The sequence below is a fragment of the Rhinolophus hipposideros genome (assembly GCF_964194185.1).
Source record: "Rhinolophus hipposideros genome assembly, chromosome: 4".
Taxonomy (NCBI): Eukaryota; Metazoa; Chordata; class Mammalia; order Chiroptera; family Rhinolophidae; genus Rhinolophus; species Rhinolophus hipposideros.
In genome coordinates this window covers 38,672,435-38,685,338 of record NC_138050.1, presented here as the reverse complement: position 1 = coordinate 38,685,338, position 12,904 = coordinate 38,672,435, and the positions used below count along the sequence as shown (strand labels likewise).

Below are 12,904 nucleotides of genomic sequence, written 5' to 3'. Positions count from 1 at the left end.
CTTCTCAGAAGGTGCTGCACTTTAATGAAAATGAAAGTAACAGGTAATGTTTGTTTCTTCCACTCTCCTTTCTATAACCAGTGTTTTAATGTCTGTGTGTGCTTTATAAAAGTTAGATGTGATTCATAATCAAAATCTGTTTTCAATATTGGTATGTATGTAAACACGATAATACAGCCATTTTTATACATGAGTATAAATACAATAGTATTTTTAAAAGTAAAAAAATAAAATAGAATCTGGTCTTATATCCCTTTAAGCAGAAATTCCCAAATACCATATTCAACATGATGAATTTTCATATCGCTAAATGTATCCAGTGTAAAGGACTGGCTTTTACTCTGAGATTAGGTCCTTCCTGCATTTTGTTATTATTACCGTTAAAAAGAACTTTTTTTTAAAATAAAATGATAATCACAGAAGATGGTAAGGTTTTGTTCTAATGTGTTCACTCCGCACTTTAAAAAGCTGGCAATCCTATATCAACTTCCAAAATTCATTAAAATTAGAAAACTGGGATCCTCATCTTCATCCTTAAAGTGACCATCTCACGGCTGATCACAAAGCAGATCCTATATATGACTTTATAAAGATATATTTAAATTGATCTCATAGGAGAGGAGGAGCTTCTGGTCTCTTCTAAGCTTGCCAGTCTCTACAGACCTCATGAAGTATCCTAGAGATCACGGAGGCCCTGTTAGATCCAGGTCGTTTTTTATAACAGATTCAAGTCCTTTAAAATATACCTACATGATAAACCCTCAACTACATCTATGCTGTATTGGTCCTTTGCCCCAATAACAACTTTCTAAAAAGAATTTTACTGTATTCCTTTCACAGTAACACCTGGACCTTGAACTGCACAGAACAAGCGAACAATAATTGTTTTGACACTATCTCGGGAGCTGGGAACACCTATCCCGGAGAGACGGCCGCCTCAACCAGAGGGAAACACAAGTATTCTGTCAGGGCTTCTGCGGGGTCCGCAGGTGGTAGGGGAGGTCACTTTCATCTGGGAACCCCCCCATCTAAAGTGTAGATGAAGGTGGGGCCGGCGGGACAATACAGGAGGGCTTTGCCGGCTAGGGCTTTGCATACGGAGCGGGACGCTTAAGTCCAGGGCTCGCTGTAATGGGATGCTCTTCTGTAGGAAAGTGCCTCTGCTCCCTGGCGCCCGTCCCTGGGCTTCTGATGAAATAATGACCTGCCGCCCTTCCCAGCCCCTGGACGGCAGCCCTCTCACTCCCCGCTCTCAGCCGATCACGTGGAGCAGCGGTGCGCTCCAGGACCGCGGCTCCACCGCCATTGGTCCACAGCTCTCGTCCCGGGCACGCCCATTGGCTGCGGGGGGCGTTCACGTGAAAGGGGGTCTGGGATGGCATCCCAAGAAGGGAGAGGTGGCCAAAAAGTTAAAGGGAGCAGCGCGGAGGTGGGTAGCCCGAGTCCCGGGTAGCGGACCGCAGGGAGGAGGCAAGCGGGCTGCTGTTGCGCACGGACGGATGCGGCTGCCAGCGGAGGGCGCGGACCTGAGTCCTGGCCCGCGCTCCTGCTGTCGCCCCCGCTGCCCCTGCGATCCGCGCGCGGATGCTGCCGCGGGCTGGCGCGTTTGCACCTCGGGGCTTATGAACTCTACCAGGTACGTCCTCCCCAAGCCCTGGAGTCCGAGTGCGGGACCGCGGAAACCGCGATGAGGGGCGCGCAGTGAAGACCCTCTGTGGTTCCTGCCATCTACACTTTCTCCGTCCAACTTGCAGTTGTACTCCAGGAGCGGAGCACTCTAGACTGGTTCCAGGAAGCTGTTGCTTCCACGTGGGAAGAGCAATTAATTCAGGAACGAGTGGTGGGATGGGCCCCACGTGTTCCACGGAGCTGCGGTCCGGGCCGCTAGGGGGCCGGGGGAAGGGGGAAGGGGGAAGGGTCTGGGGCTGGGACCCCAGATACCGTTGCTCCCTGTTGTCCTTGGTTCGAACCTGGCACAACGCGTTTCCAGCCTGGGGCCTGACACTTCTGGAGGGTGTCTCCGGAGTTGGGCGGTGGTTCTGGAGCACAAGGAAAAGTTGCTTCGACTCTCTCCCGGCCTTGGTTTCCCCATAAACCTCAAGGAAACACCTTGGGAGTCTCTCAGGCCCCCGAAGGCGACGGGACCTAGAGCGCCACGGTCGCCCTGGGCTCCAGGAGCCGGGTCACTCCCAGCCCCCAGTCCCCAGACTGGGGCTGTCCTGGGTCGGCGGGGACGAGGCGGCCCGACCGCACGGGGACGCTCATGCGGCCGTTACCTCTCCACCCCGAGCTGGTAATAACTTGGACTCCACCTCCTACTCCTACACTTTCTCCTCCTCCTCCTCCCGGACCCGGGTTTAGTCCGGTGGCGGCGTCCTCCCCTGCCACCTCCCTCCAGGCTCTCCGATGCAGCGAGCGAGCTGGGGAGGGGGCTGCCCCGCGACCCCAAAGGTTGGTGCCCGACCAGGAGAAGGAGGCTCGTGGAGGGGTTGGGGGCGGGGTGCAGCCCGAGAGGGGCCGGGTCAGAGAGGGGGCCGGGTCGGAGTGACCTATGGGATCCTCCAGCCTGGACGCTCAGGCTTGCCCCTGGCGCCCTGTTCATGGCACCCTTTTGAACACGGAGAAGGCCGTGTGGGACTCTGCAAAAGAGGGGTTAGAGGGTCCAAAACGACATGCTAGAAGATTTGGGGCCCGTCATGGTATTATTTCCTGCAGAAGAGGAGAAAATTGAGGAAAGACTACTTGGGGACTTAAAGAGGTGCTAGAAGGTGTTGGATCCCGTGGGTTGTGTGGCCCCGCCTCCTTGGGAGACCTAGGGTCCAGGAGCAGAGAGCATTAGGGCTTTGGGCTGGGGTGCAGAGGAGAAGAGGAAATGCTTCATTTGGCAGGGTTGTCCAGGAGCCAAATTTGAAGCAAGCCAGCCAGAGGCCTTCCCACAAAAGTAAAGTTGAGGTATTTAGGGAAAGTTAGTGGGAAGACAAAAACCATCAGGTATTATGAGCAACGAAAAATGTCAGAGCTAGTAGGGACCTCGGAGGAGAAAGCTCAAGCCCAGAGAGGTTGAGTGACTTGCACCAAGTGGCACAGCTGGGTGGAGGCATGCCCAGGCCAGTGCTTTGTTTCACGTTGGACATTTTTAGACAGCAGGGACGGTGCCATTTTAACCTATCTCTTTTCTATAATATGCAGCCGCATCCACAGATAATTATCTCAAAGATGTTTTAGATGATGGTGACAGAATAGAGGAGTACAAGTGGCTTTTAAGACTGTGAATAAGGGCCCCATTGTCTGAGTACAAAGGGGAAAATGTCAACTTTATTCATACTGTGTCAGCCAAACCTTTGGGAGGGGATAAAAGAATGCTGAGGGGGTAGATGGCCATGTCTCTAAAAACTAATCTGGTTGTGACTGCTTACCTAGTGTAGTTTCAGTGTTCCTGGGGAGTGTGTGTGTGTGTGTGTGTTTTGGGGGTTATTGGTGTATCTTATTTTTCTGTCTTTGTTTATCAAAGTACAAGAGAATGGAAGGGGAAATGTTTTGGTCTCAATACAAAAAATAAAAAATAAAAGTATTTCCTATGAAAGGCACAGCCAGAAAGTCGCAGCTCAGCTGCCTGAAACTATGAAGGTCATAGGGTTATTTTCTGTACAAGCCTATATAGTTTTCACAAGAAAAAGCACCATGACCTAGCCCTCGCCAGCTGTCTTGAGGTAGTGTGTTATTTGTCACTAGTGGAACAAGGAAAGATTTATGCAAAACTATCCATGTTCTCTCTAATTGTCACGGAGTGTTAGAGTTGTTCTCTTTTGACCAGGAACGCTGCAATCTAGCCTTGGGCATGGCCCAGTCCCTCATGGGGCCACACTCATCTCCAGCATCTATTTGGAAGCAAAGTTTTTGAGCATCCATACTGGTCTGAGGAACAGCTACTCATATTCTCATGATCCTGTCCTTCAGCAAACTGTTATCCAGGTCTTTTGTCATGCTCTGCTGGGTAATATGTGTGTCCATATCTTCTCATTCTCTTTTTTACCTTGGCCCGCCTTGGGGACTCATATTCCCTGGTACTGGCAAGGGAAAGGGCTGGAGCAGCAAGAGAGTCTGTCAGGAAAGGGGGCCGGAGGTACAGCCTGGTGCAGTCTGCGTTGGAACTGATCATTTTCCTGCCATTTGAAGATAAAATGCCTGTCTAGCTGCTTTCCTTTCAGGAACTTAGGCAACTATTACCTTGTCCGTCTCTGTTGCTAGGTCTCCTTCTGGGTGATGGTCATCCCTGTCACAGGCCGTGGGGGAATTCCTGAGAAGAGGGTCAGGAAGGCCTACAACAAACCAGCATTTGGGTGACCGATTCTCGGAGAATGTCCCAGTTCATACAAACTGGAATCTATATGTGAGAATAGGCCAAGTGGTTGACAGATCATGTCCTAGATTGAAGCCCCAGAGGTTAATGTCCTCACCTCCAGTTCTGGTGACACACAGAAAATAAAGGGATTCTAAGCAGGAGTTGCTTGTGCAATGCCCCAGGGCAGTAACCCTTAGGCCTCCGGGTGATTAACCTAACCGAACTTGTGCCTTTCATAGAAGAATGTTGCAAAACCGATGAGGCTCTAGAAAGTGCCAGTGGAATTGTTTAATTAGCTCTGGCTCTGACTAGAACCTCACCTCCCGACCTCCAGTTCCACTTGTACTCACAGCTTCGTGGTAAAAGGGATCTTGGGCAAATTTACAGCACTGGGTCCAAACAGTGTAACTTTACCAAGTCTTCAACTAAGTCTTTTTAACCAGCAGGATTAGAACTTGAGGGTGACTTTAGTCAGCTGCAAATGTGCAGATTCTTTAACTGATTCCCTTATTTTAGAATTCTGTTTCCACAATATCTTGAGAGCTTCCCAGCCTTTTTCTAATGAGCTATTTTAACGTGCAGGAAAGCACGTATGAGGCTGGTTTGCAGGCTAGTTGGCCAAGCAGAGAGAACTTGCAGTTGACCTTGTGCTGACTCAGGCAAGGAGGAAACTGCTGTGGCCCAGGAGGAAGCCCTCCTTCCTCAGTTCACACCGAGGTTGTCAAGGGTGGACAGAGTGGGAGGGGCCGGGAGGCAAGGCTTTGCCCCCTGTTGGATTGTTCATCTGTGTTTAATAAATAATAATAAAAAAAAACTACCTGTGTTAGAGTTAGAGCTGAACGTGTAATTCTAGTACGTTCTAATGAAGGTTTGCAATGGACAGGAAAAACTAAAATTCAAGTACGTGGTTAGGTTTAGGGGTTTTTTTTACATTGAACTCATTGGTGAACCCACTGACTTTCTTAGAAGCTACCTTGCCCAATTCAGTCAGAACTCTCCTTTCCAGAACAATTGCACAAGTATAAGAACAGATCACAGAAAGCAAATTTGTCCCTAAAATTTCCCCTTGTTTGACTTTGTTAAAGAGAAAACAGTAAGACAAATATCCTTTAAAGTGAATATTTAGATAACTACATTATGGCTATAAATTATTATTTTATTTGTCTCTGAATGGGTGCGTTTCTCTAACTGGTCATCACTAAGGGATTCCTGCATCCTAGGGAAATGCTATACTTCTTTTGGAAAATAGAATCAAACCCATTGTGTCTTTGTCCTTTCTCATTTTTTTCAATATATTTGGTTAACCAAAATCAGAAGGTGAAAAGGAGATACTATTTGTTGGACCAAACCAGTGGTCCTAGCTCTTGTCAGATGATAAGCTACATTTTCCCTGTCACTTCTCCTTAACTACCCCCACCACCCTGCCACCCCCACCACAGGGTGGGAAGTAGGGAAGGCCTGAAAAGTAAGCTCCCCAACACACTGCCCACATTAGTTCGCAAACATATCCCAAGCAGATATGTTTGGGAACTAATCGCGATTCCATGTTCTGTGATTCTCAGACTAGAGATTTTAATCCTGGTTTTATCACTGACTTCTCAATTAGCCCATTATAACTGTCAAATCAGAACATAAATTTGCCATAGTAATTAGTTAGAATGACAAAACTTGCTCAGCTTTAGTGAGGCAAGCATGTTGGATGTGTTTTGGGCAAATCTTAAAATATTTGAGGTTGGTTTTTTTTTAAGATTCACTTTTTTTCTGATTATAGAAAGGATATTATTTTAGAAAATACAAAGCAGGAAAACAAATTTCCTGAAATCCCATCAACTAGATATTTTGAGTTTTAAAGTATGTCTCTAGTCTTTTTTCTGTGCATATACATAATAATTATTTTCACAAATCTGGTCTCTATGTACAATTTTATCATTTCCATTTTTTGTATTAACAATTAATTTTTTCCATGCCATTCAAATCTTTTACCAAATAATAGTTTTGATGATGATATAAAATTTTATCACATGAATGTTGTGCACTTAATTTAACCAGATACATGCTATTGAGTCATTTAGATTATTTTTTCACCCTTCCCCCCCATAACTTTGCACTGAACATTTTAGTGAAGTAACCTCCATGCATTTTTACTTATTTCCTAAAGATGCATACTTGCATGCGATATTAGAACCAAAAATGACAAGAACATTTAGAAAAGTTGGGCCAATTTGGACTAATACAAGTACTTGCATTATCTTTTAAATTTTTTTCCTAACTCAATAGATAAAATCAGGCATTGTTTTCTAATCTAAATTTCTTACATTACTTGTAAAGTTGGACATTTTGCATATTTATGGGTCACTTTTAAATTTCTTTCATGAATTTTCTATTCAGGCTCTTTGATCATTTTTGATGTGGAATATTTGACTTGGTTATTGTTTTGTAAGACTGTATATTAAGGTATTAACTCTTTGCTGTCATGATTTTTGTAGTGTTCTCCCAGTTTGTCTTTAATCTTTTAGTTTTAATTATTTGTTTCACTGAAGAAAAATATAGTTTTCACGAAGTCAGATTTAAATTAATCCGTAGAATGATTCTCTTTGCTATTTATTCTTGTAGAGGCTATTTTCACTAAATTGCTGGATCTTTTTAAAGAAAGATATACTGGGATGTAAAAATCTACTGTGCATTTAATAAAAACAGGTTTGTGTCTGTCTTCACTATTGATTCCCCATGTGTAGCAAAATGCCTGGCATATAGTAAACACCAATCAGTATTTACAGGATGAATTAATTTCTTTTTATTAAAGCAATATTTACCAAAGTATGTTCCTCAGAACATGTGTTCTAAAATGCTCCACAAAAAAAAGGGTTCCCTAGTCAGATAAGTTTGGGCAATTCTGCAAACAGTATGTTCTTTTATTAATCCCCATGGCACATTGGCATACTTAAGGCCCTAAGAAATCCTGATAGAAAAACCTTATGTTAAAACTAGAGGGTCCATACTTTTCTGTTTGTTTGTTTGTTTTAACCTTGAACTTTGTCCCCTCTCCCCTACTTTACACTCTTAATCTTCCCTGAAACCAAGGTCACGCTGGACCACACTTGAATTACTACTGAAGGGGAGCCATGGGGGTGGAGATGAAGGAAAGCATTGTTTGCCGGTCCCTGTTGAATTTAAACATCAATCTGATCTCATTGCTGTTTCTTTCTTTTCCCGTTTTGCCAGGGTTCTAGCCTATTCATCTAACCCAACGATGGCTGTGGACATAGAGTGCAGATACAGCTGCATGACCCCTTCTTTGCGGAGAGAGAGGTTCGCCTTCAAGATCTCATCAAAGCCAAGCAAACCTCTGAGGCCTTGTATTCAGTTGAGCAGCAAGAATGAAGCCAGTGGAGTGGTGTCCCCAACTGTCCAGGAGAAGAAGGTGAAAAAGCGAGTGTCCTTCGCAGACAACCAAGGGCTGGCCCTGACAATGGTGAAAGTGTTCTCAGAATTTGATGACCCGTTAGATATTCCATTTAACATCACTGAGCTCCTAGACAACATTGTGAGTCTGACGACAGCAGAGAGCGAGAGCTTTGTTTTGGATTTTTCTCAGCCTTCTGCAGATTACTTAGATTTTAGAAACAGGCTTCAGACCGACCACGTCTGCCTTGAAAATTGTGTACTGAAGGACAAAGCCATTGCAGGCACAGTGAAGGTGCAGAACCTTGCATTTGAGAAGATGGTGAAAATAAGAATGACATTTGACACTTGGAAAAGCTTCACAGACTTTCCCTGTTGGTACGTGAAGGACACTTACGCTAGTTCAGACAGGGACACATTCTCCTTTGAGATTAGCTTACCTGAGAAAATTCAATCTTACGAAAGAATGGAGTTTGCTGTGTGCTATGAGTGCAAGGGACAGACATACTGGGACAGCAACAAAGGCAAAAACTATCGGATCACCCGGGCTGAATTAAAATCCACTCAGGGAACAGCCGAGTCACAAAATGGACCAGATTTTGGAATATCTTTTGACCAATTTGGAAGCCCTCGGTGTTCGTATGGTCTATTTCCAGAGTGGCCGAGTTATCTAGGATACGAAAAGCTAGGGCCCTACTATTAGTGACTGCATGTGACAGAGCATGGCTGAGTGGGTGCAGACAAGCCTAGCCGTAGTCACACGGGATGGAGATGGAAGCCAAGAGAATAGCTGAACTGCCATTGGGCACAGCTTTTGAAAAGAAAGGATCCTATTCACTTTTTCCTTAAACCAAGAAATCCAGCTAGGCTTAGATCACAGAACCAGTTCCACACTCAGAGTGGCTGTGGTGTGCTGGCCACAGGGTCTGAGCAGGACGGTGCCAGAAAGATTCTGGACAGGAACCAGGCCTGCAGGCAGTGCTGGCGAGGCTGGAGGATGGTGGCTTCATAATGACACAATCGGGAGGGTGCCCGGCCTGTCTGGAGGAGCCATTCCTCTTTCCTTGGATGGAAAGTCAGTCACTTGCATGTCACTCCGTCTCCAACCGCCTTCCACTGACTGGGCTCATTGTCTCTGGGTGTTGTCCACCCAGCTAGGCCCTTCCTGCCTGTCGCTGCTGTTCCATGTCTATGTGTACTTCATACTTTATGTCCATGCCTTTTTGTGCATATTTCTTCGACAGTTCACGGATGCTCAGGAAAAGATAACAAAGGCAAATCAGCCGAGACACGGCATTGCCTGTTTCTGAACCCCCATATGTGTACCAGCGGGGAACACCACACCAGTGATCGAAAGTAACTGGCCCCTGTGCAGTGTTACAGATTGCTGCGGGACAGTCACGAGTGGGACACTTTTAGCTTCTCCTCTTGGCTTTTGAGGGAGCTTTCTAAGTACTCACTCACTCTTCCCCGGAGTCACCAGAAGGCTCAATTACAAGAGGTGTTTTAACTTGTTCGGCTGGTGTGCAGGCGTCTCATTCTTCACGCAAGGATTTTAAATGTCCTTTCCTGGAGACTCATCTTTTATGCTGTGTTCAGGACATCTGGATTTGCAGATCCAGCATATCCTTCCAGAAATGTTTGCTTTTATTCTGACTGTGATTTACAATCTCCAGGACACTTTACAAATACCCAGGGACTTGGACTTGGGTGTTCTTATTTATGGTGTACGTTAGAGGGATAGGGGAGAAAAATCTCACTAAGTTCTCATGTTTTATCTTCAGTGTTTGCCAACTCTGCAATATCAGAGATTAATTGTTCTTCACCACATTGGACTAAAGAATTAAAGGTCTGTAGTTCATACTGTTGTGAGACTCCTGAAACTTTCATTGTCAGATGGTTCCCCAAACCCTGTGATTTTTCTTCGGCAAGACTGGTTTGTACTTGGAGGTGTTTAAAGATATTTTCACACGTGTATTTGTAGAAGGTGGGGTTTTTTTTCTGTTTTTGTTTTTTAGAGATTAGTTAAACAACTGTCTTACTTTCCTTTTGCCTGATTTATTAAAGTGAGGTTTTCCCTAAGAGGTGTGGGAAGAGGCATGCAGAGCTGCCAGCATTTGGGGGCACAACTACTGGACTGTGTAAGCAGAGAGTCTTCTTTCGCTTGCATTTTCCAAATCAATTAGAAAAGACCTCCGGCTTCTGTGTAAATCAGTGTCAGGCAGGTATTGAGTGTCTTGGCTCCTGGAATTTTGTGGGTTTTTTTTTTCCTTGTGAACTTTAAAATGTTTTGACTTTTTAAATGTTCTTTAAGTGGTGTTTGATGTAATTCTTGTTCCTAAAACTAGCTGTTACTAGTCTGCAATCTAGTGCTTTATTTTTTATGCCTCTCCCAGGTGGGCAGCACTGAGGGATTACATGATAATATAATATATGGGAAAATCACATTTTTATCTGATGCTGAAGTTGGGGAATTCTGTTTTATCTAAGCACGTGCTACATCTAGTACACAGAGAGCACTTTCAGTGTTCTGGTGGTCAAAATTATTAATAGTGTAAATCTAAATGAAATGGAAGCGAAACTGATTCTGTGTAGGTCATGAATTGATTTTGTTTTTAAAAGTCCCTTCCCTCGACCTCCAATTCAGGAAAGGTACAGGTGCACTGTCGTTTACATGTTACCAGACTAAAGGTAACGAGATCATTCTATATTCAGAAGAAAAATGCCTCAAGTGACTCCTGTATGGTTTTCAGTAACAGTGATCTTAAAGACATTCCTGTGTCAAAATTTGAAATAGGGTAATTCAGTGATAAGTATCTCTATTAAAACAGCCATAAATCCTCCCCCTTACCCTTCTTTACTCCCAGCTCCCCCAGCTCTTTTGCTGGGGGCATTGGTTGCAAGTCCCCAACTGGTGCACCTGGAACGCTCACCCCACCAGGCAAGCCTTCACCCGCTTGCAAAGACCTTTCTCTGACTAAGGAATCTGGCTGGCCGACTTCCCTGTCAGCATTGCCAATCAGTGAGGCAGGAGCATCTGAAGAATACTGTCTCCTCTTTACCATGTAGTCTTTCTCTTTTTGCCCAGTTCTGTCCCAGGATATCATCAGATGGCCTGAGGAACGGCCTTGACAGAACCTCTCCTTATTTAGTAGCTCACCATAAGCAGATAGGTCTACACACTTCAGAGAGGGACAGGTTGCTCAGTTGGAGACTTCCCTGCAGCCCTACCTATATGTCTGGCCCCCAGACAGCTCTTGGTTATGCTGACGAATGGCCCCAGTCCTGGGGTCCTTCCTGAGTTGCCCCAGAAGGCTCAGCTTCCTGCCACTGAGGCAGTGGTCCAGGAATGGGGAAGCAGCTCCATTTTTGTTTCATATTTATTCCCCCGAATGCCCTGGGGAGCATTTGCAAGTTAGGTGCAATAAATAAGCTGGACCAGAAAAAGATGTATAATAAATAAGCTTTCAATGTTTCTTGGAAGAGATGAAGCATTTGAGTGGGTTTCTTTTTTCTTTCTTTCTTTTTGGTTATAGGAGAGGCGGTGAGAAAAAAAATGGTTGTTCTCCTGAAATGAAAACAATTTCACATTCAAGGTAGAATTTGTTTTTTTTCTGTGAGATTTAATGTTAATGGTGGCAAAACATGACTCTTCCGATTTTTTTTAAAGATGTAAATTTTACACTGTTAAAAAATATTTGTGGTTTTGATCTTTGCGTATAACTTGCTTTTTAAAAACAAGTATCACTTGTAGTCATTTGGATGTTAAATGGGTTACATATATGTTTATAAGCCCCCAAAATGATTGCTTACTTTTTAGAAATGTAAATTCACTGTCCATTCTGGCTCTCAATGGACAGTGAATGAAAACCTGGTGGTTTTTCATTTGTTTCCTCTTTTAAAATTCCTCGACTGGATATGGTTTGCCAGAGTAGGCCTCATGGCTCTTTGCTCCAGGAGGTCCTGATCTAGTTATCTCTCTTCCGATATGATCACTGAAATTGGGGAGAAGAAGTTAATGGGGTCTTACAGGGTCATCCGAAGACAATTTGGCAGCTCTCTTTACTTCCGGAAGTAGGACACACCTGGGACTGGGAAGGATAGCTGTGGTTCTGTGTGGCTTTTCCTCCTACGGTTGTACAGCATTGCAGCCCAGGTTGTAAAGCTGTGAATGTTTTTTACAGTTTTGTTTTTATCAGTTGCTAAAGGTTGCTGGACCTGTGAGAACTCGGAAGAATACAGCTGTGATGGTATCGTTTCACTTTTCCTTCAGTGTGAATGTAGAACAGAAGACTCATCTTCATGGGATGCCTAAACGTGCCTTGTCAAGAAATTTCCACATTTTTAAAAATAAATATTTTTGTACACAAAGTTAAAGGGGAAATGCACTTTAAGATCACAAGAATGGATGTATTTTGTGTGGTGTAAGAGAGTGGTTTGTATCTCAAATGCAAAAATGTAATAAAGGTAGAAAAAACAAAACTGAAACTGTCCTATTTTAAAAACGGACTCTATTTTTGGAGTCAGAGGCGGGGGAGAAATATTCTCAAACAATGTGTTTCTACATATAGAATGCAGGTTTGCCAAGGGATAGCTCACAATCAATGGCTGAGCTGACAAAGCTGTAAGGCACAGAGGAAGGAGGGTAATTGCTTTTTATGTTGTCACAGCAGCAAAGTCTGATTGTGGCTAAGAAAAGAAGAGCTAGGGAAGAACCACACGGGCCAGTGTTGTTCTGAGTCCATTTTTAACGATCCAAGGGCATGTTGCTTCCTACCCTCTCACTTGCTCTGAAAGCATATTTTGGTTTCGTGTATTCAAAGGTGGGAGAACTGTAAGTGGCTATCACAGCTTTATCAAACTCTGTGACCAGCACAAACAACCAGCACCTAATGGCACCCCCTTCCCCACTGGACATCCGACATTCATCCTAAGTAAGACTTCCAGCATGTTTTATTTCAAAGTTCAGAAGGTAGCATGGAGAGAGAAGTAAACTATTGCCAGATGTTTCCTGTAAATCAGTCTCTGCCATCACGGGCAAGGCAGTAGTGGAGAAGAGGAGCACATACAGCTTAGCACCTAGTAAATAGCTGCAAAAAGTGAGCTACATAGAGAACTGCCTTTCCCAAGACCAACAAACATTTTCCACAATTTGCCTTC

At 44.4% G+C, this 12,904-nt stretch overlaps 1 protein-coding gene across 2 annotated transcripts; it reads left to right on the top strand.

The window, feature by feature from the left end:
* The first annotated feature begins 1,352 nt into the window (after window positions 1-1,352).
* Window positions 1,353-12,215, top strand: PPP1R3B (protein phosphatase 1 regulatory subunit 3B). 2 transcript variants are annotated; one of them, XM_081045832.1, is made up of 2 exons: window positions 1,353-1,636; window positions 7,565-12,215. In XM_081045832.1, the coding sequence occupies exons 1-2, from the start codon at window positions 1,500-1,502 to the stop codon at window positions 8,445-8,447; spliced, it is 1,020 nt and encodes a 339-aa protein (XP_080901958.1). In that variant the 5' UTR covers window positions 1,353-1,499; the 3' UTR covers window positions 8,448-12,215. The 2 variants fall into 2 exon arrangements, with proteins under 2 accessions (XP_080901958.1, XP_080901959.1); XM_081045833.1 differs by lacking the exon at window positions 1,353-1,636 and adding an exon at window positions 2,354-2,451.
* The last annotated feature ends 689 nt before the right edge of the window (window positions 12,216-12,904 follow it).